The 27,867-nt window shown below is 43.7% G+C and overlaps 2 protein-coding genes across 3 annotated transcripts; both read right to left on the bottom strand.

Moving 5' to 3' along the window:
- Window positions 1–3,037: 3,037 nt before the first annotated feature.
- Window positions 3,038–8,617, bottom strand: LOC105012416 (1-acylglycerol-3-phosphate O-acyltransferase ABHD5). Its single transcript, XM_029122660.2, has 7 exons — window positions 8,577–8,617; window positions 7,365–7,450; window positions 6,666–7,098; window positions 5,896–6,050; window positions 5,376–5,487; window positions 5,098–5,278; window positions 3,038–4,921 (listed from the first exon to the last, which is right to left on the bottom strand). Exons 1-7 carry the CDS (start codon window positions 8,615–8,617, stop codon window positions 4,811–4,813), a joined length of 1,119 nt encoding a protein of 372 aa, XP_028978493.2. The 3' UTR covers window positions 3,038–4,810.
- A 5,202-nt stretch (window positions 8,618–13,819) lies between these two features.
- Window positions 13,820–26,601, bottom strand: LOC105012415 (SNF-related serine/threonine-protein kinase). 2 transcript variants are annotated; one of them, XM_034294878.1, is made up of 9 exons: window positions 26,173–26,601; window positions 25,586–25,632; window positions 24,474–24,820; window positions 23,967–24,185; window positions 23,491–23,737; window positions 20,982–21,123; window positions 18,526–18,738; window positions 17,438–17,572; window positions 13,820–16,756 (listed from the first exon to the last, which is right to left on the bottom strand). In XM_034294878.1, exons 3-9 carry the CDS (start codon window positions 24,594–24,596, stop codon window positions 15,352–15,354), a joined length of 2,484 nt encoding a protein of 827 aa, XP_034150769.1. In that variant the 5' UTR covers window positions 24,597–24,820; window positions 25,586–25,632; window positions 26,173–26,601; the 3' UTR covers window positions 13,820–15,351. The 2 variants fall into 2 exon arrangements, with proteins under 2 accessions (XP_034150769.1, XP_010871542.1); XM_010873240.4 differs by lacking the exon at window positions 25,586–25,632.
- Between the last annotated feature and the right edge of the window lie 1,266 nt (window positions 26,602–27,867).

Genomic DNA, 27,867 nt, shown 5'->3' with positions numbered 1-27,867 from the left:
AAGTGCAAAAGTGCCACTCAAAAACAGGATGGCCTAAAAATAAAATACCAAAAAATACCCCCCAAAAGAGCCTGCTGAATTCTGGATAAAAGTATTGCGAACTGATGATAAAAATATTAATATGTACCACAGTCATGGCTAGTGAAAAGTGTGGAGTGAAAATGGGCTAACATACCAACCAACCTGGCAAAGAAGTTGGAGGGGGTGATATGTTTTGGGGATGTTGGGGTGCCATTAATGACTTCACTGATGACAAAAGCGCTTCCTAAAACACACAATATCTACTGGTCAAATGGCATGGGGGCAATTTTCTGGTTGCTAAGATTCTACACTGTTAACTCAGCTTCTGTTCATTTGGGAAAACAAGCACTTAATAGTTTATGGAATCATTGTGCCACTTGAATTGCTTTTTATATATCTTATTAAATATCCCAAAACCTATTGTTTTCAGCTTTTGTAAGCTGGTTTTCCAAATGTTTGTATAACAGGTGCACTGTAAGGGGAGAGTTGGTTTGCTGTCGTCGCTCTAACTTACAGAATCCAGGAACTAAATAAATACACAGTGTATCTAAAACGTATTCACCCCTCCACTGACGTCTCCACATTGTATTGTGTTTCCGACAAACAAAATCAAAATGGATTTTATGAGGAATGTCATTGTCACAGTGGAAAATAGTAACTAATGCTAAAGTGGATTGCTCTGAGGTTGTGTGCAGAGCAGACCATGGAATCTTCAGCTCGGTGACTGACACCCGTATAGATGTCACAGGCCTTTTGGTGGCCTCCCTGTCTAGCGCTCTTATCGCCCCAACCCCCCCAAGTGACTTGTTTGTTACAGATGTCTGCCCAGTGTCTTTAGGCCAGTGGTTCTAAAACCTCTCAAAAATTGTGGTTCTCAAAATCCCATGCATTCGATGTATTCTAAAGCTACCACATCAGCTTTAGTTTTTTTTAACTAATCATCAAGCCCTTCAGTAAGTGAATCAAGTGAGCGAGTTCAGGGCTACATCCAGGGTTCACTGAGGAGAGGTTTCAGAAGCACTGCTTTAGTGCCATTGGGCTGTGGTGCAGTGCAGTATGGGTAGTTATGACTGTGTCCAGACTTCTGGAAAGAGGGGGTGGATCTAGTTGCTAAGATACATGTCTGGCGCCAACAGTGTAATGGCCAGTTCCTGTGTCTCTGGCTTTTTTCTCTCACTCATTCCCTGTCTCTCGCTTCATATCCCTCTCTCTACACTCCATGCGTCTTTATTTCTCACTTTTTATCCTACCACTGTCTGCACTGTCTGGAGTTTTTGCTTACGTGCATATTTGTTTGTGTGTCTATTTTCGAGTGTACACATTTGCATGTGTGGTATTTTCACCCAATTGAATGGATGATATTGATCTACAGGGACCTGATCTACTTCAGGATACCAAACCCTGCAGGAAGGGATGACAAAGAAAGATACGGGGAGAGACAGTGAGAACTTGAGAGACAGCGAGAAAGAGAGAACAAGAGAGAAGGAAAGAAACAGAGAGGGAGAGACACACACACACACAAAGCATATTCACAGAAAGACAGAGTGAATGAGAAAGAGGAAAGAGACACAAACGACAGAGACAATATAGGTGAGACACAGGAAGGAGATGGAAATAGAGACAGAAAGGAGACAAAGTGAAGAAACAGAAAGGAAAAGACAGAAAGAGAAAGTGAAGGGAGAATGGCAGTAAACCAAACCCATATGCACCTAGAACACACTGGCAGACACACAATACACAGCACTGCCCAGCCCCTTCTGCCTGACGCCTTCCGGTAAATGGAATCTCATTTTAAATCTAGATCTGCATTAGTGCCGGATCTGGGATTAAGAAGCAAAAATCCTCACTGTGTCTGTATGGCGGTGTCAGTTTATAAAGAGTTAATCAGGCTCTAAGTGGTCGACCTGAATGTTTAATTTGTTGGGGAACGTATGTGTGTGTGTGTTTGTGTTTATGTGTGTGTGTATATACTTCCAGTTAGGGAAATACATTGATCATAATGGACTCCTAGACTTTGGCATAGGGTCAGACCAGAATGTTCCATAAGTGAGACTGAAGACCAAAAACCTTTCAATAAACCCTACTGAGTGTAGGAGGGGTTTTTATTTTGTTTGTGTTCCTTGATCCCCAGGGCCTGATTAAAACCCCTGGATGTGTGTGCTTGTTCTATTTAATAGGGCTAATTTGGGATTTGAAAAAGCGGTTAACAGATGAAGGATGGACATACAAATCCCCAAATCCCACTTTAAAAACAAAATTTAAAGACAAAACCCCACCCCCATGCTAAAAAATGTTAAGCTAAATAAAGACAGGTATTACAACTTTCCTGTTAGGGAATATACAAAGATGTCACGTCACCCTGCAAAGACTGTGATTCATTTCACTGGTGAGATTGTTGTCAGAGCACCGATGCTTCGATCCACCGCCCCCTTATGAGCACATCCCGACAAGCATCACTCCCTTACCGATTTAAGATCAGCCTAATCACACGGGGGCAAGGATTTCAGAGGGAGCGTTAGCGTAAGTGGAAAAGTTTTCTACGTCTTGACTGCCGCGCCTGAACGTAGATGTGCTGTTCACACCAGCCCAACACTACAACAGCATGGATGTAGATCTCTTGATCACTTTCCACGCCACACTATGTTGTGTGCCAAAGACAAGCGGAGACAAGGATTGATACTGTATGTTAGCTAAAGATAGCGGCACTAAGACTAATACACCTACGGTATAGGTTGTCATAGCCGCAATGTTTTGTAATGTTTGTTTTACTGACTCCTACCTGAAATTGAAGTTCATAAAACTGTTGTTCCATACGGAAATATAATAAGTGGCAATATATGTATGCAACTTATATGTCTTATATGAGCATATATGTTGTAAACACATATTTGGTTTGATCAACACATATGTACATATATGTCAAAATATACAAGAATTGGCCACATTGAAATATGTAATTAACATATATGATCATGTATTTTAAAATATATGTTAAGTCTTTATGTATATGGCCATATTTTAGATTTTCGTTTGGGGTACTCTGAAGCTGTTGCAGTTGGTGCTGGTTGCGTTGAGGAACCTAAGTCCAAACCCACCAAAGGAAAAAAAATATTTCAATATGAAAAATATATTATAACTGTCCCTAAGCCACTGGGTTAAGATTGCAGTAATATAGCTTTCCATATTTTTCATACAGATTTCAGTATACAACACCAAGGAAATGAAATTATTTTATACAATAGATTTCAGGAGTATATTTGCACTACTCACATTTTCAAATACAGTTGTCTTTCATTATATAGCTAGCTAGCATGATATCGATTTGATAGTTGCATCATATTAATAAAAAAAACATTTTATAAATTGTATTACAGTTTTCCTGCAGGTCTTGCCATGTAGCAGAAATAACATTAGTTCAAATTAAGAGCTCATTTCCTGTAAATCCACACATGTGGGAGGAAGAACGTATTGAAATCTTATACATTTCCTCAACAGAGCCCTGTGTTGGGTTGAGATACTGCCATTGTTAATGTGTATTAAAAACATTTACTCATTATGAGAAATGTGTAAAATATGACCACATTTCCGATAGATAAGACTCTCTGTCACAGTCGTGGAATTTATCACTTTTTTTCTTGAATAGAGGGTTTGCAAAATCAAAATGGGGTTATCGGTTCATAGGTCAAGAAACCTATTAAATAATACATTATCTGAAAAATGCGTATGGAGGATAGTTAGCCAACCGTGTGGGTAATAGGTCAAAATAAGTAAGAAAAACACAGTCAACTTTGTACCAGTTTGCCAATGAAAACAGGTTTCTCATTTCACAACCCTCCTCAAAGATTTAAACCTTTCCCAACATTTTCTCAGAAGACAACTTTTCTCACTAAGTCACTCTGTTTCCTAGTTTACTGTTAAAACACAGAGGGACGGCAGACGGCCTACCAGTACAGAGCATCATGCCAGTAGTGTAAAGGTTGCTGGATCAAATCCCAGAGCTGTCAATGTGTAAAATGTGTTGGTCGGCCCTTGAGCAAGGCCTAATTGCTCCAGGTTCACCATAAAGACAGCTTATCCCCTGTCAGGGAAAGCAAAACTGAAACAAAACTAAATTCACACATTCAACAATTTGAAAAAGTGTAAGCATACTGAGAATATGGACATTTGTCCACCCTCCCAACAAAAATACTTAATTAGTATATATCTTCATAAGTGCAGAAAATACATTTTACATTTGTTTACAAAGGTATTATATACAGACACAATCCTTCAGAGGCTGTAGGGGCCATGATGAGGAATGGGGTGTAGTACTGGTAAAAACTATCCCATATCACCCCATATAATTTGCCATCCCTCTATCATCAGAATAGAATAAATCATTCACCACCCATCCTTCATCAGCCGAGAAGAAATAATTATCTAGCCATCCTATATCAGCTTAGACAATTCTAAATTGGCTTGCGGCTAATACTTGGCCTGCAGGCCTTAGTTTGCCCACGCCTGGCCTAAATCATACTCTAGCATCCAACCATCAGCCTAGGTTCATTTCCATGCATGCTATATGAGCCCATGATATATATCAGCCTAACCCTTTTTCAGTGAGGAACAGGCATATGTTCTGAACATGACAACTGTCCTCCTCAAGGAGTTATTTTTGCTACTGCTCTTTGACTCCTCTTACCTTTTCTTCTCCATTCCCACTCTTTGTTCACCCCTCAAAATGTCCTCCTTGCACCATTCTCATCATTTTCCTTTCCTCACCCCTTCTCTCTATATCACTCTCCCGCCCTCAAGCCTCCCCCTCGTCGGCTCCCCCCATCCCAGCTAGGATGCGAAGAACAGTCTGATTGAAGTCCTCGGGTTGGTCAGCAAACACATAGTGACCTGCTCCTCTTATCACCTAAAGAAAGCGAGAGACGGGCAAAAACAATGACGAAGAGACTGAGGCCTAGTGAGGCAGTGAAGCAGGGGTCAGAGACACAGACAGAAATCCCAGAAGACATAAGTAAAATGCAAATAAATGACCATTCCACTTGGTGACATCCAGAGACCTGGCAACATGAATCATCAACTCACGATGATGTCCACATCCGGTCTGGTCTGCCGGAACGTGTATCCCGAGTCGCTGTCGATGCTGGATCTTGACCCGTAGATTATGGATATGGGAATGTCCGGTTGGATCAGTCCGATACGATCCAACATCGGCCTCTTGGCCCAACAATACGGCACAGTCATGTTTCTAAAAGCGGTTTCACCACTACCAAGACAGAGCTAGTATTAATTTGCGTGCGTGTGCGTGTGGGTGCGCGGCTGGGTGTGCATGCACGTGTGCGCGGGTGAACGTGCATACGTACCTGGGCATCTGTGCGTTAAGATGGTAGATGTAGTTTGATACAGTGTTGTCGTCAAACACAGAAGAATACTTCTGTTTAAAATCGGACCTTATGGTCTGGACCAGCATGGGGCCTAAATGAGAGAGAGGGATGAGGAGGATGAACGGAGGGATGGAGGGTACAGAGGAATGGAGATGGGGATTTCCAGAAACACCACCTGTGTGTATGTTGGTTATGTGGCCGATAACGGGTGCTTTTACTCTGTCCTATTTCACACCTGTGAACTGGAAATGCTCATATACAAAATGTATCTCTGACCCTGTTGGAGAGAAGGTTAGTGTCAGAGACCCTGGAGCATTTCGGTTCAAGAGATCTCTCACCTCATCAACTTGGGTATTTGAAAAAGTGACAGTTCAGTTAGTGTACCAAAGCACTGACGCCTAAGCTACATGCATGTTCTTATTACTTGGGAGGACCATCTGCTATCAACGTTTGGGGGGGACATGCCCCCCCCCCACTCCTACACCCTTGCATATCATACCTAGTGGTCCAGCCAGTCTTAGTCCAGCCAGGGGGTTGAAGGGACTCAAGACGGCCCCCATGGCTCTGATCCACACGGGAATGGACTTCTCCTGATCTGGGCTCTCTGGGTGGGCCGGGAAACCCCAGGGCTCTACCAGGATCAGGTGTTTGACTCTGTAAACACACACAGGGTGAACCTGTACTGCCTGTGTACTAACACACACACACACACCCCCCAGTCTGCCCTCTTCAACCCTCTCACCCCCCAGTCTGCCCTCTTCAACCCTCTCACCCCCCAGTCTGCCCTCTTCAACCCTCACCCCTCCAGTCTGCCCTCTTCAACCCTCACCCCCCCCAGTCTGCCCTCTTCAACCCTCACCCCCCCCAGTCTGCCCTCTTCAAACCTCACCCCTCCAGTCTGCACTCTTCAACCCTCACCCCTCCAGTCTGCCCTCTTCAACCCTCACCCTTCCAGTCTGCCCTCTTCAACCCTCACCCTTCCAGTCTGCCCTCTTCAACCCTCACCCCTCCAGTCTGCCCTCTTCAACCCTCACCCCCCCAGTCTGCCCTCTTCAACCCTCACCCTTCCAGTCTGCCCTCTTCAACCCTCACCCCCCCAGTCTGCCCTCTTCAACCCTCACCCTTCCAGTCTGCCCTCTTCAACCCTCACCCCCCCAGTCTGCCCTCTTCAACCCTCACCCCCCCAGTCTGCCCTCTTCAACCCTCACCCCTCCAGTCTGCCCTCTTCAACCCTCACCCCCCCCCCCCCCCCCCCGTCAACCCTCTCACCTGTGCGGATGTGCCAGTGTGTATGCAGCGGCCACGTAGCCCCCCAGGTTGTGTCCCAGCAGAACCATCTCCTCCAGGCCCACCCGGCCTCTCCACTCCTCCAGGGCCCCCAGGAACTCCTCCTCGGCAGCCTGCGGGTCCGTGCTGAACACAGGCCTGCTGCTCCGGCCGAAGCCCAGCAGATCCAGGGCATACACAGCCCCACGGTCACATAGGGAGTCCAGGTTCTGGGCCCACAGACCCACGCCGCCCCCAAACCCGTGGAGCAGTACCAGGGGAGGACAGGGCCGTGGCGGGACCGCGGGCTCAGAGAGTGAGGGCGGATGGGGCTGGAGAGAGGACTGTTCCTTGGGTTGCAAGTTGAAGGCTAAAGTCCAGAGGTAGTTGCCATTGGATATCCTGACATGCTGCCTGGAGAAGGGGGTCTTCACAGCTGAGAGGAAAGAAAATGATGTAGGGAGGAGGGATGGGGGGAGCAGAGGTAAGATGTGGAGGAATTATGGGTAAGACAGAGAACGTAGTCATGCTGGCACACACACACACACACACACACACACACATACACGTACACACACACACACACACACACACACACACACACACACACACACACACACACACACATACACATACACATACACATACACATACACACACACATACACACACACATACACACACACATACACACACACATACCCTTTAGCATTTTGTCTTCTGCATCCTTCAGCTGAGAGAGAGACGTTGGACACCAGGATGGGAGCCAACTGGAGATCCAACCTAGCCTAAACACACATGCACGCTGCGTAAACGATCCTGACGTCGCTTTCCAGAAAACTCATAAACTCATGACTGACTGAACTTTGACCTCCAACAGCTCTGACCAGCAATCACTAAGTCAGACTTCACAAACAATCCTAATAGAACAACTAAACAATCACAATAATGTCCACATATTTACAGTCTACTATGTTATGTTGAAATGAAACAAAGTAAAAAATAAATGAGTAAAGTAGGTGGGGGCTCTATTTCAGTGTAAAATGAAAACAATTTGTAATCAATGATAGGACTCTCTTTAGTTCAGTTACAGGTTTGAAAACATTCTGAAGTTATGCAGCTGGATACAATGGCCGCTGGATATTTGTCCTCAAAGTGACTAGCAGTGTAGAATCAAACTACTTTGCTCTTGAGCTGCCCAATTTGGTTTCTACTGTACAACTGCAGGTTTTTCAATTAATTAAAAAAACGTTCATCAAATACAGCCACAAACTTCATTGTTGTTTCATTGTTCAACTAACCATTCCTAAAATCGAGAGTTGAGTAGGCTATAGTAAGCCACGTTGTCACAGATATTGATTGTAAATTTAGGTTGATTATTTATTTGTCAAATAAATACAGTAGCCAAACCACATTCAAAGGTCCAAGTGACGTACGGCTCAATGTTCACAGGAAGGAATATTTCAACTTGTCAAAGCAGATTATTACAAAAAAAGAATAGGCCAAAAACAGAAAGAGTCTTTAATCACTTAAAACCAATACTCAACCGATGACTGTACCTATTGTGATATGTCTGCTAACATTCTACAATAAAGTTTGATAGTTACACTGACAACGGTCAGACTGCCGTACTGATATTGATTGCAATTGTCAAAATACGTTTCTGATCTTTGGCTGCCCAGGTAAAAGGTCAGCGGTGAAACGTCACAACATGAAACCCTAGCAACAACAATATATCAAAGTTTTCTAATTGTAACTGTAAATAAGTATTTATGGGAACTATATACATAAGCTTCCTGTAAATCCAGTTGTACGTGAACCTGCGCAGCATATTCCTACGTAACTGCAAATAAGGGTTTTGGAGCTCCTAACAGCAAATAGCACAATTTAACCATAAATTACTAATCCACTCACCCTTCCTCCGCGGGTTGTAGCTCCTCCGCCATCCTCCTCATAATCGCTGAAACCCAGAAGTAAATCTCGCGGCCGTTTCTCAGTATCTGCCCACCGGAGAATGTCCTCATAATGAACTGTAATTATAATCTTTCAACGCAGAGAAACTAGGTAGCGGTGATTGGCAAGAGATCGCCTGAAATCCAACATTAGGCGCGATATTGTAGCCAATAGATTACTTTAACCTGTCCTTTGCATGTCATTGGCTGAACTACAGGCAAGTTGGCTTCTCAGTAAGATAGCCTCCTCCCGTTACTATGTTTATTAATAAACAACAATTCACAATATTATAATGCTAGTCAGATTATACTGTATAATGTCATAGCAAGTGACGAAGACATTTTTGTTGTGTGAACAGTCTGACAGTTGAATTACAGCCTTTGTGCATTATGCTACTATTCAGAAACCAACAGATATTTAAAATATCCCAGGTTTCATAGAACCGTGTGATGGTAATGTTATCTACAGTAGCATATCATTTTTCTCACCTGTGTGTGTGTGTGTGTGTGTGTGTGTGTGTGTGTGCCTGCGTGTGCGAATGTGTGTGTGTGTGTCAAAACCATGACAGTGAAATGGGTCTAAAAGTGTGCTATGGGCGTATATATGAAGTGACCTCACTTACGATAGGTGTTCTCTTAGAAAGAGATGGCGTATCATTTAAAATAAATTGCATTTTGATTGTAGGCCCATTCAACACACGTTCAGATCCCTCTGGTCAGACCTTTTGACCCGGTGATGCCAATTAAAGCAGGACATTTTCACTTTAGTAATGGCACAGCTATGACGCACATTTGTATGCAATTCTCTAGGGCGTTTTAATTTCCATGGATTTTACACTCAGCCCTTTTCTATGGCAAGTAGCCTAGTGAATAATAGCACCGGGCGAATCAAATCCCTACACGGGAAGAGGTGAGACATCTGCTGTTCATCTCCTGAGCAAGACAGATGACCATTATTGCTCCGTCTCTGTCACCTTGCTGTCTCAGGGAGGGGTTAGGTTTCTGTGAAATACACTTTGTAAATGTGTAAAACTTGTCGTTCCTCATTGTCTATGAGGAATATTGCATTAAATCATATACAATTAAGTCTTCTTTCTTTATTATTTTGTGGTCTTATTGCAAATTTATCTAATCAAAACTTTTGAATCACATTTTAAAAATAACATAACATTTTATGCATATTTTTTGTCATAGAAATTGAATGGTTCAATAAATGTTGACAAAACTCTTTTGCTATTCACCCTTACATATAGTGATGTTGACCAAATTCTATTTGGTCAACATTTGCATACATTCTTTTCGGTGAATAGCAATAGAATGTGTTCAACATCACTATATTAAAGGGTGAATAGCAATAGAATTGGTTCAACATCACTATATTTAAGGGTGAATAGCAATAGAATTGGTTCAACATCACTATATTTAAGGGTGAATAGCAATAGAATTTGTTCAACATCACTATATTTAAGGGTGAATAGCAATAGAATTTGTTCAACATCACTATATTAAAGGGTGAATAGCAATAGAATTGGTTCAACATCACTATATTTAAGGGTGAATAGCAATAGAATTGGTTCAACATCACTATATTTAAGGGTGAATAGCAATAGAATTTGTTCAACATCACTATATTTAAGGGTGAATAGCAATAGAATTTGTTCAACATCACTATATTTAAGGGTGAATAGCAATAGAATTTGTTCAACATCACTATATTTAAGGGTGAAAAGCAATAGAATTTGGTCAACATTACTATATAAAAGGGTGAATAGCAATATCATTTTTGCTATTCAATAAATAACATATGTACCCTATTTAATAAATAACTTATGTACAGCATGAAATAAATAATTTATGGATAGATCAGAGCATTAGCTAAAGGAACAAAAGGTAGATATTATTAGTGTAGCACATTTAAATAACCGTATATATCTTATTGTAAATGTGCCTGATAAATAAAATTGGATATGGTCATTGTAAATGACGAATAGAACAGGAAATTCACGGAACCTCGTGGCTATTGTCCATTTTCAATTTAACAAGAATTACATATACATATGCATTAGCTGTGTTGAAGAGTTTAAGGATTGGCTCAGTTTTATCCAAACATATCTTTTCTCGTTTTCACACAAATGACTTAACTAGGCCTGCAGGTGGGGCTGAAGTATCACCATTCACATGCTCTCACTGAAGGGATTGAATACAGATTTTTTAAACCCAACATTTTAAGTTCTCTGATGCACCTAGGGCCTAAATGATACTTCAGGTAAGTTGCACATTTGTTATCCATTCAAATGGAAGGCAGTAAATTCTGTTAATTATTAGAATGCCTTTATCCATTTTCTTTTCAGAACCACTACAATTTGCTTAGTACATTCACTTACACTTGGGACTGTAATTGGCGTAATGGTGCTAGTAGTGGTAGACAACATATAAGCACAGAATACAAAATAGGGAATGGACAAAACCTACTTTGATTTTTGTAGAGCCAAAACAGGTCCCTGACAATTATATACTGTTATGAACTGTATGTGCCCATGTGTGCCCCAAGTCATCACATGAACTGTGTGTGCCAATGTGTGCCCCAAGTCATCACATGAACTGTATGTGCCCATGTGTGCCCCAAGTCATCACATGAACTGTGTGTGCCAATGTGTGCCCCAAGTCATCACATGAACTGTGTGTGCCAATGTGTGCCCCAAGTCATCACATGAACTGTGTGTGCCAATGTGTGCCTCAAGTCATCACATGAACTGTATGTGCCCATGTGTGCCCCAAGTCATCACATGAACTGTGTGTGCCAATGTGTGCCCCAAGTCATCACATGAACTGTGTGTGCCAGTACTGTTGCACACTTTACGTGCACATTTCCGTATGTCCCGTTATGTAAATAGTATGTAAGGATGTACGTGAGATAGTTCTGTTGATTAACGGTGCCGCCATAATTAGCAGGACACAGGTGTCTTGATGACCTCTGTACCTCCAGGTGGAAGAAACAACCCCCTCATGAATGTATTTTCCAACCGGGCTCTGTGTTTTTGTTTTGTAGACACAATTCCTGACTCAGACTTTTTCTCGGCCCATCTAAAGAGGGTTCTGCTCTGATCATGAGCTCCTCCTCTGTGGCTCCTTTTTCAATCATTTCATCTGAACTCCGGTTCACTTCCTGTACTGACCACCTTTAATTTGAATGACGCACAACTGGTACATACTTAAATCTAGGCAATAAAATGGACGTTGGACGCCTAGATTCAATCCGAAAGTGGGTTATAGGCAATTCAGCTTTCAAAGACAATGTTCTCAGAGATAAACCATTCAGGGAAAACACTGCAGATGTCAGCTCAACCTGAAATTGCCTTTAAAAATGCCTATAAAAATCTCCAGAATTCTGCTGACTACGGCATACTGGCTATCAAATATTTGTTGATTAACTTCCCGAACTTACCTCAATCCCGCTCTGGAGGTGTTGTTCTTCATAGACACATGGACCAGATTTTATACGCGCTAAAATATCAGCAGCGAAAGGGACGACACAAGGAGACCGAAAAATACATGAAACGGTCAGGTACTCATAATCTTTCCCCAGTACAGCCAGAAGAGGACTGCCCCCCCTCCCCCGGCTGCCCTGATGTACAGTGGGGAGAACAAGTACTTATGTAATTCAATAAAATGCAAAATAATTATTTAAAAATCATACAATGTGATTACCTGGATTTTTGTTTTAGATTACGTCTCTCACAGTTACAGACCTCTACATGCTTTGTAAGTAGGAAAACCTGCAAAATCGACAGTGTATCAAACACTTGTTCTCCCCACTGTAGTTGTCCTGGAGGAGGCCTGAAGTGGACTTCTCTATGGAATACAGTACAAAACCAATTTTCAGCAGCAATGTTCAACATCCAATAAAAACACATTTGAAAGATTTTATAAGAGTCTCTTTCTGAAAATAATTTATTTGATGTATTCACCACATACAGACACCGTACCAGGTGTTAAAGACAAAGTGACACATAAAGTGGAGCCAATCCCACCATAGCAGGTGACACTGACACTCGTCTGTCACCTCATTCACTCCACATCTCTTTTGTCACTCTCCCACTGCCTTATCATCCCTGTCATATCAGCCTCCTACCCCCCCGCCCACACAGCCGTAACCTGGCAACAGCGTAGCCAAGGAGACTAGTGTGGATATATCTGAAACCTGCGGAGGTGCCGATAAAGACAAGTGTGTTCTGAGTTCTAACTATAGTATTATGGGCTGTTAGACCTGTAGATGATACTGGTTGGGGTTGTTAAAAGGGAAAGAGGCGGGACAGATTCAGCTGTCAATCACCTGACCTTTCCTGTATAGAGCCAGAAGTAAATAGTTTTACTTTGGGATCAATGAAGTAATTACTGATTATTTGATACATTGGTTGATTAAATTATACATTTCACTGCAAAACTTCAAGGAACTGCAAATAGGTCCCCCTCTCTCTCTCTCCACTCTGTTGTCACACAGAAGATATAACATATGTTCACAGGTTCAGTGTGCCAACAGTCAATAAAGCTAAACGAAAGTCACCGTCTGTCATTATGTAACCGTTCTAATGATGTGTACTGTCCCCAGGTACTGGGTCCAAAGTCCCGGTCAATGGAAAACTAGCCAGCTCTAGGCATATGGGCCGCTATTCAAGTACAATGCCAATCTTTTTCAGCAACATGACAATGACCACAGAGTTATTTGTCAATGACACATAGGATTCATATGGAGCTTTTCCACTAGCCGTGCCATAAAACGGCCTTTCTGTTTCGTTCTCTCTCTCTGCGGTGAGAAACTGTCTTCATCAGCTCTGAGTGACAGGGCCTAATGATTGCACCAGTTAATTTGTGATGACACACCCGGTTCTCTCACACGCCACACATAACTTCTCTTTTCCTCCCTCCTCCTCTGTCTCTTTCTGTCGCTCAGTCCCTCCATATGACCTGCAGGATGTCCGAGACAGGTCGCGCGTCAGCGAAGATGGAAACGCAAACTCGACACAGAAAAATCTCACTACTGTCTCCAGCTTGAAACGTCTTCAGGGACTCCGGTTACGCGACTGGCTAGCCGCTGTCAAGCAGGTGATGACGTTGTCCCTAATTTGACCGCGGATGTGAGATCTCTGCTGGAAGCGGTCAGTGGCGCCTGTTTAACAGACAAAGAACTTGATAACATGAACATAATTCTTATTCACAGCTGTTTATTTTTGTACATTACAATATACATACCGTACAGAAGGCTAATGGTTGGCACATACATTGTTGTTGTTTTGTTGTGAGGCAGAGGGCATCGTTGTCAGCCATTACAGTGTCATTGCAGTATAGGTGGGTGTTCCAGAAAGCTCTATTATTAAAGATGCACTGCGGGATCTTATGCACACCTAATTCGTATGATGTGTGGATTACGATTATTATAATTATTCGGAGGTTCGTAACATACAAAATGTGTGATGTAAAATACAACAGAATGATGTACTACACAAAAACTAAGGACCTGTTTTGGCTCATGAGCACCACTCCCATATATCACCACAAGGCATCTTCAAATAACCCATGAACACAGATATACTTCTCTTAATTTTCTGGTTCCTTTTGAAATCTGAACACGAAGTCAAGTTTTTGACTGGTGCCATTTACTTATCTATAGATTCGTATTATTTCCAAATGTTTAAGACCATGTCATATCTATCTTATTGATCGTTCTGGAACACCCAACATGTGTTTTTCTTTACTCTAGAAGTTGTCATGTAAAACAGAACACATGCACTGGCATCTATATACTATTAAGTTAGATATCGCACAAGAATAATATTGAGCACCAGTCACAACAGAGCCACACTGGCCAGGGTGTTATATTCATGCCCCAGTGTTATTGTGTTTGTGTTATAGAGATGATCTAGGGATCTAGAGGTCAGGCACAATTCAACAAGCCAACTGACATTCCAATTCCACTTTTCTTCAATGCTTCTCCTAATAAAACATTAAACATTTTGCATCTTGAATTTACCAAACTGAAATGGAATTCCCCTCTGACACTAAGAGATCTCAAGGTCTGACTAGAACTTAACATTGCTAGAGGTCAGGGTCTAACTAGAACTCAACATTGATAGAGGTCAGGGTCTGACTAGAACTCAACATTGATAGAGGTCAGGGTCTGACTAGAACTCAACATTGCAAGAGGTCAGGGTCTGACTAGAACTCAACATTGCAAGAGGTCAGGGTCTGACTAGAACTCCACACTGCTCTATTGGAAGCTCTACCAATAAGGGTACAGTACTACTGAAGTATAACTTTGTATTTACACCTTATGTACAGAGTCACCAACCAACTGTGAGCGAAGAGTGTTGAGAATCTGTGTGTATGTGTGTCTGTGTATGTCTATGTATGTGTGTATTGTGTCGGACACTGTGAAGACTAGTTACCACACAGCAGTGGTAACAGTCTAGAATTCAAACGTTACAGCAAATTCCCTGATGGTTAATTTGATCCTAACATTTAAATAAACCTGAACAGAATGTCAAAGCCCCAGCTAGGTCAAGTCCCTGTGTTGCAAACTGCTTACAGTCGGCATTGAAAGAACATAAAAATGATTGTCTAAAAAAAACATGGACGAACCAAAGATTGTCATCGTGCAAGGTCAAGTAAGCTGCTCCATCCCAACAAGAGAACAGGGCAGAGGAGAAGAGACGAGGAGTACACACGACTGTGGACCTGGTCTATATGACTTGGCAGCAGCTGTGTGGTGTCGGGGGACAGAGCAGTCCCTCCTTCGGGCTCCGGTGTATATTGACCGGCATCGGCTTATCACTGAGAGGCATCTGCAGCACTCTGTTCTTCAGGTTCCGGCGGTTCTCCCGGGCCAGGTCTAACTCGCTCAGCCTCAGGGTGCCCGAAGACGGGGCCTCGAACTGGGTGTCGGAGAGCGAGTCAAGAGGGTGATGGTGGAGGTGGTGGGTCCCTCGGGGGGATAGCCCCCCCAGGAGAGAAACTTTATCCAGGCTGCCTGTGGACCCCCCCATACACATCCTCCACACAGGTCGCTCGCGGCTGTCCAAACCGCGCCCCCTCAGACCACCTCCCGCGCTGGTCAGGCTGTGGAACTGGGAACTAAAGCATAGGCTCATCAGCTTCAGGCTCTCCACCAATCCGCTGGCTTTGGCCGAACCACGGCCCCCTGGCCCAGCCCCAGTCCCTGAGACGTCGGCAGTAGGAGTCTCCCTCATTCTCCCCCTGCCGTCGCCCTCTCTCTCTCCGCCAGGGGCAAATTTAGAGGGATTCCCCACCTCTCCATCTGGCCCACCGCTAGAAGAGCTAGGGCTTCCTCGTCTTGGACCCGTCGTGTCCCTGTCTGGTTTCTGCTGTCGCAGTCGGTTCTCAGAGTCTCGGGCGTCGCTTGTCTCCAAGACGGGAGACGCCATGGCAACCGTTGCCGCATTGGTTACTGTCGCTGTGGAGGACGTGTCTGATGACGACAAATCTGGTTCTAGCTTTAACCCATACTCTGTCTCCCTGTCAATCTTTCCTTCCTTATTCTCTTTATGATTCTTCTCTCCAATCTCCTCCTCATCTCCTTCCTCCTCGTGGATTTGGTTGAGGACAGGCGCGCTCTTACGAGAAGCCAGTCTGTTGGTGACAGAGGATGACAACGATGAAGATAGGTTACGTCGAAGCACAACCTGAGCGGGTAGAGCCGAGGGAGAAGAGCCCTCCTCCTCTTCCTCTTCCTCTTCTTCTTCCTCCCCCTCATCCAGGCTGAATAGACTGGGGCTCCGTGGTTTGGAGGGGGTGGGCGAGGCCAGGGAGCCCAGCCTGAGGGGAATGGAGTGGGGTTTGACAGGAGGTCGGACGCCCCTGTCCTGGTGTTCTCTGGGCAAACCGATAGGAGGTAGTGTCAGCACTACAGACGGGTTGTTTTCATCCCTGAAAGTCAGAGTTTGCATGCCGCCGTCCAACCGCCTGTGAGGAAGATCCAGTAAGGGGGTTTTGGGACGTTGTCCGTGCTGGACCAGGCTTTCAGCGCTGCGGGCAGGGGACTGGGGGCCGCCTGGATGGGAGATGGGAGTACCCCCCAGACCGTCACCAATGTCCTGGTGCGCATCCACCCTGTTGGGCCAAGACTGCCTGGGGGGGTTAGAAACAGACAACCCGGTGGGTACCGACTGGAAGCCTGGCTTTACTCTTCTGGTTGGTTGGTTTGATATGTGTTAAATATAAATGTCCTCTTTAAGCTCATGCCACTGTCCACACACCATCCATACAGCCTGCTGGGTTAGGAAGCATGGAGGAACAGCACTTCACGCTCCTCCCTTTCTCTGCCTCTCTCTATCCTTGATTAGTTACTGTGGCAGAGACCCCCCCCCCCCCCCCCCCACACACACACACACACAGACACACACACACACAGACACACGTCCCTACTTTATTTCCTGTGACAGCTTCCCTCCCTCCTTTTCTTCCCACCCACCCACCCTCTCTCTCTCCCTGCTTCACTCACCCTCTCTCACCCCCTCACCCTCTCTCCCTCTCTCCCTCCCTCACCCTCTCTCCCTCCCTCACCCTCTCACCCTCTCTCCCTCACTCACCCTCTCTCCCTCCCTCACCCCCTCACCCTCTCTCCCTCCCTCACCCCCTCACCCTCTCTCCCTCCCTCACCCCCTCACCCTCTGTCCCTGCGGTCTGTCAGTGCTTCAGACTGACAGACAAGCAGCTGACAACATTCTGTCCTAGTGTCTATGTGTGTGCGAGTGAAAGAGAGTTATCAAGGAAAAGCGTCTGACTGTGTGTTTTTAAATATATATATACCTGAACTGGGCTTTGTGATTGGGACTGGACCAAACAGGGTTGATCTGCTCTCTCTCTGTTCTCTCCCTCAGTATCCTCTCTGCCAGAAGGAAATATGTAGCCGTGATGTGGTTGTACTGGTCAGACTCCAAGGCCCTGGAGAGGAAAAGGAAAGGAGAAGGGAGGGGGAGTTGAGAAATTAGAACATACCGGCCCAGATAACCAGAACTACTACCTGCCCATGCCAATCACACACACTCAGAATTCACCCGGACAATCAGATCAGAACCCAGGCTACTGTGAGTCAAGCGGAGATGACAGGGTACGGGAATCAATTTAACGGGACACCAGCTGCAGTGCGGACGCTCAGAAGGCTGATAATGACAAATAAACTGATGACGACAGCGGGGAAGCAATTTAGCGTGGCGCCAGCTGGCAATGATTGGAGAGGAGGGCTGAGATGAAGGGTGAGAACCGACAGTCGCAGTCACATTAGTTCCACTAATAATGATCATTACCAGAGCAGCACTGGCCAAATACAAATAAAAAGGAAAAAAGAGAGAGAAAGCCTTCACAGAATTACTGTGTGTGTGTGTGGTTAGGTCTTACTGAACGAATGGGACCAAATGTCCCAATGAGTATAGTGAAACCAGAAAAAATTGACCTAATTGGGACCTTTTGCCAGTCCCCGTGAGGCAAAAGTCAATTTCCGGCTCAGGGTTTAGGTTTAGGGTCAAACTTACAATTGATTTTATAGTTAGAATTGGGGTTTCTTTAAGGTCCAGGCGTTGTTAGTTAAGTTTAGGGTTAAGTTTAGGGTTAGGGTAAGGGTTAGGTTTAGGGTTAAGTTTGGGCCAAGGGAGCATGCAATTTCTATTTTCTGGTCCCCATGAGGGTAGCTGTACAAACTTGTGTGTGTGTGTGTGTGTATGTGAGCATGTTAGCATACATGTATTCCTATACTTCTAAAGACCAGAAGTCAACACAAGACTTGTAATCCATGGGAGCTCCTCACATACTATTTTAGAAATAGGGAATATCGTTTGGCCCCCATAAAGTCCACACAAGTCATATTGTCTTACTGGTAATGTTGATGGTAATGCTCTTACTCTATGACAGTGTCCCAGTCTGCGATGCCACCCAGTGCCATGCGTTGAATTATGTTGCTGTGCTCTTCCTCTGATAGGCTCCTGTGAGACACCAGAGGCGTGGTAAGCTTAGTGGCAGGGGAGGGGTCGACTCCCTGCAGCCAATCATGGCCCTGGATAAGCTCCACAGTAGCCCGCTTCTTAGGGTCTCTCTGCAGCATACAGCCAATCAGACTAGAGAGAGAAGAGATGGAGAGATAGATTTGGTGGAGAGAGACAGAGAGATGGTGAGAGAAATTAAGGTAAAGCTAATTAACTGAGGTAATAGAAATCTTACATTTTGGTTACCATAGTAACTACAGAGGGTTAAAGTAGAACAATAATAATATAATCTTACAAAATAACGGCTATGCATCTCCAATATGACTGACTTCCCTCTCCAATAAGACAAGCCTCCCTGTTGACGGAAAGGTTTTCTGTGTTTGTATTTAATATTATTTCTTGTTATTAATTTGTTAGAGAAAAGTACTTACTAATTAAATGTATCATTATTATGATGGTGGCAGGATTTGTCAGAAACAATCTGCACACACAAACCCTAGAAGGTGGTTAAATACTACAGCAGCAGCCGAACAACGTTAAAAATAGAATAGCCTGACGTTTTAATGGAAGCTTCAGAGAAACACTCAACACTGCACTGAGGCTGGGCTCAGAGAAGTCCAGGAGAGACCATTCCACTCTTGCAATTTGCTCTCCACTCCTGGTCTTCACACATCAACAGACATGAAATATGCAGCACCTAGAAAGTACTCTCAAAAAGTGTGTATGTACAGTGGATAAAAAAAGGTCTACACACCTCTGTTAAAATGCCAGGTTTTTGTGATGTAAAAGAATGAGACAAAGATAAATCATGTCAGAACTTTTTCCACACTTAATGTGACCTATAATGTGAACAATTCAATTGAAAAACTGAAATCTTCGAGGGGGAAAAATGAAAAATAAAAACCTTACAATAACCTGGTTGCATAAGTGTGCACACCCTCTTATAACTGGGGATGTGGCTGTGTTCAGAATTAACCAATCACATTCAAACTCATGTTAAATAGAAGTAATTACACACCTGCCATTATTTAAAGTGACTCTGATTAATCACAAATAAAGTTCAGCTGTTTCCTGACATTTTCTTAGTTGCATCTCATAGCAAAATCCATGGTCCGCAGAGAGCTTCCAAAGCATCAGAGGGATCTCATTGTTGAAAAATATCAGTCAGGAGAAAGGTACAAAATAATTTCCAAAGCATTAGATATACCATGGAACACAGTGAAGAGAGTCATCAAGTGGAGAAAATATGGCACAACAGAGACATTACAAAGAACTGGACGTCCCTCCAAAATTGATGAAAACACTAGAAGAAAACTGGTCAGGGAGGCTTCCAAGAGGCCTACAGCAACAATTAAGGAACTGCAGGAATTTCTGGTAAGAATTGGCTGTGTGTTACATGTGACAACAATCTCCTGTATTCTTCATATGAATGCGCTATGGTGTAGGGTGGCAAGACAGAAGACGAAAAACATCCAAGCCCGGTTGAACTTTGCAAAAACAATCATCAAGTCCCCCAAAGCATGTGGGAAAATGTGTTATGGTCTGATGAAACCAAGGTTGAACCTTTTGGACATAATTTCAAAAGGTGTGTTTGGCGCAAGAACAACATTGCACATCACCCAAAGAACATCATACACACAGTGAAGCATGGTGGTGGCAGCATCATACTTTGGGGCTGTTTTTCTTCGGCTGGAACCAGGGCCTTATTCAGGATGGAGGAAATTATGAACAGTTCCAAATACCAGGCAATTTTGGCACAGAACATTCAGTCGTCTGTTAGAAAGCTGGAGATGAAGAGGAAGTTCACCTTTCAGCATGACAACGACCCAAAGCACACATCCAAATCCATAAAAGCATGGCTTCACCAGAAAAATATAAATTTTTGTTTTGGAATGCCTCAGCCAGAGCCCAGACCTGAATCCAATTGAACATCTGTGGGGTGATCTGAAGAGGGCTGTGCACAGGAGATGTCCTCACAATCTGACGTATTTGGAGTGCTTTTGCAAAGAAGAGCGGGCAAATATTGCCACGTCAAGATGTTCCATGCTAATAGACTCCTAAAAAGACTAAAAAGACTGAGTGCTGTAATAAAATCAAAAGGTGCTTCAACGAAGTATTAGTTTAAGGGTGTCCGGACTTATGCAACCAGGTTATTGTGAGTTTTTAATTTTTTATGTTTCAGCCTCAAACATTTCAGTTTCAATAGAATTGTTCATGTTATATGTCACATTAAAGGTGGAAAACGTTCTGACATGATTTATCTTTGTCTCATTCTTTTACATCACAAGAACCTGGCATTTTAACAGGGGTGTGTAGACTTTTTATATCCACTGTATGTATGTATCTACGTGTGAGAATGAGCGAGAAAGACTCACTCTTTGCAGGCTGAGGAGATGTGGGAGGGTACAGTGTATTTGCAGTCCATAATCATGGTGAGTGTCTCACTATCATTGGCCTCCTGGAAGGGTGGATGGCCACACACCAACATAAAAAGAATCACCCCCAGACTCCAAATATCTGGTCAGAGAGAGAGACGTGGACAGAGAAACATAGAGAGAGAGAGGGAGAGAGAAGGAGAGAGAGAGCGAGAGAGAGGGACAGAGAGCGAGATAGAGGGAGAGAAGAAGAGAGAGACAGAGAGAGAGAGAGAGAGAGACAGAGTGAGAGAGAGACAGGGGGTGAGAGAGACGGGGTGAGGTTGGCTTTTGTGCTTTATACACCTGGTGCCAGGTGTGGCGGTAAACAGCAGATCCAAATAATTGATTAAACAAAGAAACAGAAAAGAGGGGGGAAAACAAATGAGAGTAAAAATAGAAAAAAATGAAGAAGAGGACCAAGACAGAGAAATATGTATGTTTGTTCTGCTTCACAGGAATTCTACTGACCTACATAGGAAACAACCTGCTCCCATTCAGATGGAGTATGAATCATATCTGGCCCGGACACTTCCAGAAATACACTGGCCTACGGCATCTGCCTGATTTCTCACTCACACTCGCATGCACACACAGACCAGTAAAAAGACAACAAACCTAGCTATCACCTTTCTTCACATCATCAGGTATCCTAGCAACTGTGATCCTGGTCCCTCACCACCTTATAATAGGACAGATAACTGTATTTGTAGATATATGCTATTAGTTTCACAACTATGTGTTGTGACACCCTATAACAACCGAACAGAAATCCACATCAGAAATATAACCTTCTGCCCATAAGAAACCCTATAACAGACATACTCTATTGATACAACCTACCGCCCATTACAACCATCCCCATAACAACCAACCTCTCAATGTATGATTTCCAAGTGCCCGCACTATTTTCTATGACCTTGCTCAACCACAGCCACAGATGGGCTACATTCAGCAAACATTGTTGAGTGATTTCAACAGCTCACACACAATATCACTCTCACACAGACAAACACAATCGGAGTCAAAAAAAAATTAGAAGAAGAGCACTGCAGAAAATGCTTCTGAAATTATAAATGATACGTTTTTTTTTTCATTGATTGAATCAAGCAGAAAAATACAGATGGGGTGAGAACATTTTGTAACATTGTAAGGCAAACAATTCTGAAAATAAGCAATGTATTCTAATTCAGGCATGACTTGGTTTTCAGATAAGATTACAAGATTTTATAAAGTCTGAAAACATGAATCTCAGGCTTGTTCAGATTAGTTGTTAAGTCTGAATTAGAATATATAGATTGTTATTTGTCTTTCCGGCTTTTCTTACTTTTTTTTCTCACTGCATTGGTAGATTATTTTGAAAGATTCAAGAATTTCATTCTTATTTTACTTTTATTTTATTTATCAGCGTCGAAACACTTTTTGCAGTGAGAACAGTGTCCCTCTACTCAATCAGACAGGGGAAGTGTCCCTGAGTCTTGGATCAGAAACCACGATAAGACTGAACATGGTCTGAAGCCTTAGTGCTTCAGTGGATGAATACTGATAATCCTGATTCTCTGCCTGTGTCCATCTCCCCTTTTCAATGCAGCCATGTGCTCACTAAAACTAACAGCCCTTCCACACAACAGCCAACGGTGTCAGGCATTGCCACTGTGGTAAGAAATTCCTTTAAAAACAATGGCTTACATGGGCGTTTTACGAAGCTGTAAATGGTAATAATGAGGGGGGAAAGAAGACAGCAGTTGGTTGCCAGTGTGGCTAAGGCAGAACATTGCAACTGGCAGAGTGCTGACGGGAAGGGTAACTGAGGTGGACGGATCACATTCAGTCTGTTCTACAAGAGGATCTGTCTGTTCACCTGCCTGTGACCGATGGTGGACTGGGTGCACGTTTCCAACTAGGAAGAACACACACTGGACTATGGACTCTAGAGAGCCGCACACACATGCATGAGAATTATTGAGAGAAGGGTGGCGGGGCTGGCTAGACCAAGAGAGAGGGAGAGAGATCGTGGGAGCGAGGCAGACATGGTGAAAAAGACAGAGAGGGATCACAGCAGAACACAAGCGAAGGCAGTCTGCCTCTAATCTCTCCGTGACGTGAAGATCGCAATAACAACCTGTCGCTGTTGATAAATCAAAATAAGCCAGTCTGAAATCAGTCTCTCCACACGCGACGCATACACAACCAACCCTTCTGCCGAACACACACACAGTCTCCCACAAACACACATCATCATGGACCATGGAGGACCATCACTGACCAGCTTGTATCCTCAATATCACCAATCCTGTCACCCAGGAGCATCGACAGCATCACTGCGTGTCGAGGCAACTGCCACGTACAACGCAAAAAGGCTTTCCGGTGAGGGGTAAAGACGTCCCCGGCACATCACCCAGCTCAACCCTACTGTCGGCAACCTTCCTCAGGCCAACAATTCAAACATAAACTTTGAACGCTTACTCACCGACGGCCGGCGCGTCGTACTCGTCTCCCAGCAGTATTTCTGGGGCGGAGTAGGCCAGCGAGCCGCAGGATGTGGCCAGGTTCTCTCCGGGCTGGAACTTGTTGCTGAAGCCGAAGTCGGTCAGTTTGACCACGCCCTGCTTCTCAAAGAACACCACGTTCTCCGGCTTGAGGTCGCGGTGGACCACGTGAAGCCGGTGGCAGTACGAGATGGCGTGGACGATCTGGGCGAAGTAACGCTTGGCCACCTGGGGCGGTGGGGGGGGGGGGGGGGGGGGGGGGGGGGGGGGGGAGCATGACTGAGGCTGCATTTACGACACGGCTGCATTAGCCGTCGAAAACACACGCGTGCGGGCGTTATGACGGCACACCAGTGATTCCTTCATACATTTGTAGAATCCAATAATACATTAGTTGAGGAAATTCGAGGACAGCCCCTGCCCCCCCTCCCACCCCCACCCCCCCACGAACACGAACCTCCTCGGCGAGACCACCGTCGTGCTTCATGATGCAGTCGTACATGTCCCCACCGTCACCCAGCTCCAGGATGAGGTAGAGCTTGGTCTGCGTGTCGATGACCTCGTAGAGACGGACCACGTTGGGATGCTGCACCAGCTTCATGCACCTGACCTCCTGGAACAGGTGAGCTCTGGCCTCCTCGTCCAACCTGGACTTATCTATGACCTTCACGGCGACCTGGAACATTAAGGATCAGAATCTTGTCATTCTTTCAATCGTCAGCGTCAGCTTTTGTCGTCGCCTATATCCAGAGGGTCTAGCCTGCTCTTAGCGGTCACCACTAACTATTAATGAGTAATAAGGCATTGGTTTAGCATCGCTTGCTAATCAGTTATCTTGCATTTATCAATAAATTAACAGCAGGAGATAAATGAAAACCAGGCAGTTGGCAGTGTTTCCGCCAAAGCACTAGAGTTAATGTACCTTCCCACAGGAAAGTCCAGATGGACATGGCAAGTGAGCTACCTTTTCTCCAGTGAAGACATGGCGCGCTAGTTTGACCACGGCAAAGTGTCCTCGTCCCAACGTCTTATCCAGGTCGTACAGTCCGGCAATCTTCCCATCGTGACCTCTCTTTAACCCTGCCATGGCAGCTAGAGGCTGTGATACGGATCGCCCTATGAGCTTAACCAAGATCAGTTTTCCATTTCACTCTGATAGCGAAGGATTGGATAATAAGGAGGGTGAACTGATATGAGATCTGTGCCTGTGATAGAAAGACACTGGGCTGCGATGCAGTTGGATTTAGATTCTGATCTCAGATCAGTCTTCAGCTAGTGAACTGGAACCATATCGTAGCGTGTGTTCCAGCCCTGTGAGAGACAGAGAGAAAGAGAGGGAGAGAGGGAGAGAGGGAGAGAGAAAGAGAGGGAGAGATCAAGAGCGGGAGAGAGAGAGAGAGAGAGAGAGAGAGAGAGGGAGAAATCAAATGTTCACACATAATACAAAGGGCTTACACATCAATGCCACACACACACACACACACACACACACACACTGTCTGATTACATAACAGCTTATTTCATACAGGTAAGCATAATGTTTCCCATACAGTAGGGCCATTCAACTCTGAAGTTGAAATACTTCTGGTTTTATTTTCTCTTTATAATAAGGGATAGCTATAGACATGGAACACCAGGTGAGTGCATTTACCTACGAGGTGAAACAAAAAACAGAAATGATTCAGCCTTCCAGGAATGAAGCGGAAGCGCCCTGCCTTATCTGCACATCAAATCTAGCAAGTCCTCACAAGCATATAACCCATGGATAATCACACAAAATGAGGACATTTCTTTGGACCTCACCTGAAAAAATTTGTTTTAGGCTTGGAGTTAAGTTCAGGGTTTAGAACTTGGGTAATTATTAAGGACAATATGATTTTTTATTGGAATACAATTTTGTCCCAGAAAAAAGCCTCACATGTATAATTAAACAAGTGTGTGTGCGTGTCCAGACTACTGGAAGGGACCCTATAACCTGCCTATGGCAGTGCTACCTCATCAGGATTCATTACAGACAGACAGACAGGCAGGCATGCAGGAAGACAGGCAGCAGGGTTGGTGGTTGTATAACTGTACCAGTAATGTGTATTGATTACCCCAGCACAACTGTGACACGCTGTACTCTGTAGGGTCAAGGTTATTAAATAACGGAATTAGCCCATTGTAACGACATATAGGTTAGTCAATCTGTAAAGTACCGCGAAACAACAACTGCAGAACTCAGCAGGCCAAGCTAAAAAAAAAAAAAAGAGAGAATAGGCTACAGCTACTAAATCATTGAGATAGGTGACTATAGTTAGGGAACATTGTAATGTAGTATGTTTCCTATGTGCTATTTGGTTGTAACACGGCCAAAGGGACTGACTCCGGACCTCATTGGCAAATGACAACACATGACATCACTAGACTCTATCCAAAAATGTGACAGGCTGCCAAACTGAAATTGTGTTTTTTTCAACCCGCGAGAAAGGCAAAACCCTGCAGCTAATATGTTGGGCTTTGACGGGCAAACGTTAATTAAAGGAATGCATACTATTATAACACACAATGCTGGCTTAATTGCCCATACCAACATGAGTCCGCATCTAGATCAGTGCAAAAGCTTACATACCATCGTATAACATACACATACACGTGTGTTACGGAAGGATTATGGGACTTACCGCGCTGCTTGCTTGGAAGAATTTCTCGTTAAGTCGATATATCCCTGCATTGCCTTATTTCGTCCAATGCAGACTGTCTTGAATAGCAGCCGTTTGTAATGAACTACAGGCTAGCCTACAATGTTCTCTGATGAGTCACTATACCTTCAGTCATGTCAATGGCATTATTAACTGAGCGTTGTAAATAACTGCGGCTATTACGAAGCGTTCGTATGAAACTGACATAGCCTGCGATTCTTTCTCCCTCTGTGTGGGGGCGCATCTTTCCCATTCATTTCTGCCATTCATTCCTGACGTCAGAAAAACGTAAACCAGCAACCAGCCACAACTTTCATGAACCAAACCAGATTTTGTTGTTGTTGACTGACCCTATTTATATACATGAACATACATAGCCTATTTATACCAGTAAACCCCCCGCTGGACAAAACAGAAGGCCAGGTATAGAGAGAAATAAGGAAGAAGAATCATTCATTCAATATTTCCACTCCCAACATTCCAGTCAAGAGCGACGTGAAATAGAGTGGAGGAAGTGTTATTCGAAATCTTCACACCCGACAGTCCTGATCATGCAACATCATGTCTGAGGAACCATGGGGATAAAGTAAACATAGAAGATGTTTTGTGAAGACCTTCGGGTTAGGCTTCATTCGATCTTAATGTTCTGTTCTGTTGTACTTTACACAGGAAAAGCACACAACAAGCAAACACCAACATGGTCTCTGGGGAATACGCAAAATAGACAGTAAATCTGTGACAGCCGAATTCACAGCTCGGGATCAGGGGAATACATGACATATTGTAAATCTTTGACAGACACATTCGTATGATATAGTTACATTAGGGTACATTACAATGCGTTACGAAAACAATATTTATAAATTCGCAGAAAAATGTATCACATGTTTTGAAATGCGTCTAAAACATGGAATATCTTCCAAATGTACATAAACACTTAAGAAATGTTATAGATTAGATTTAAGGTTAGGGTTAATGTTAGGGTTAAGGTTAGAAAAATAAAAGTGTTTGTTTATGGCTAAGGTTTGGCATCGTTTTAGGGTTCATAGTGATGTTAGGGTTCATAGTGGGTAAGGGTTAAAGTTAGTATACTAACAGAAAAAAAGATTTCAGTAATTACATTCAAAAAGTGAAACTTGTATAATGTATACATTCATTCCACACAGACTGATATATTTTAAGTGTTTATTTATTTTAATTTTGATGATTATTACTGACAACTAATGAAAAACGCAAGTGCAAGTAGAACAAATACCACGCTGGCCAAAGTTGCCATATTAAAAAATAATAGGACATGTTCTCTTTAGCTGGGACAGCTCGCTACAAATGAAAGCTAGCTCTTAGACGCAAGCGATAATAAACATATTAAGGCATGCCAGCAACAAAAAAACCTATCAAAATAATATAATCAGTTTCAGTTATATAACTAGCAAGGTGTCATCATTTCCAAACTCATCATCTGAAAATAATGGTGTCAATGCCTGTAAATTCCATGGCATTTCCTTTTAACTACTGTGCTCATATTTGACTGGTACAGCATACAGGTGCTGGTCATTAAATTAGAATATCATCAAAAAGTTGATTTATTTCAGTAATTCCATTCAAAAATTGAGACTTGTATAATGTATATATTCATTCTACACAGACTGATATATTTCAAATGTTTATTTATTTGAG

This window comes from Esox lucius, chromosome 10, assembly GCF_011004845.1.
Source record: "Esox lucius isolate fEsoLuc1 chromosome 10, fEsoLuc1.pri, whole genome shotgun sequence".
Classification (NCBI taxonomy): Eukaryota; Metazoa; Chordata; class Actinopteri; order Esociformes; family Esocidae; genus Esox; species Esox lucius.
The sequence above is the reverse complement of the archived record's forward strand: the minus strand, read 5'-3'. Positions and strand labels throughout refer to the sequence as shown.

Bases quoted from the DNA above. Each gene is read 5' to 3' on its own strand.
- LOC105012416 (XM_029122660.2), bottom strand. From the start codon at position 8,617: ATGAGGAGGATGGCGGAGGAGCTACAACCCGCGGAGGAAGG. The intron at 7,099-7,364 runs GTATGTGTGTGT...CTTTCCTCTCAG, and splicing joins AGAAGACAAAATGCTAAAGG to CTGTGAAGACCCCCTTCTCC. The intron at 5,488-5,895 runs GTATGATATGCA...TCTCTCATTTAG, and splicing joins AAGACTGGCTGGACCACTAG to GCCCCATGCTGGTCCAGACC.
- LOC105012415 (XM_034294878.1), bottom strand. From the start codon at position 24,596: ATGGCAGGGTTAAAGAGAGGTCACGATGGGAAGATTGCCGGACTGTAC. The intron at 21,124-23,490 runs GTGAGTAAGCGT...CTCTCTGACCAG, and splicing joins GTACGACGCGCCGGCCGTCG to ATATTTGGAGTCTGGGGGTG. The intron at 18,739-20,981 runs GTGAGTCTTTCT...TTCTCTCTCTAG, and splicing joins ATCTCCTCAGCCTGCAAAGA to TCTGATTGGCTGTATGCTGC.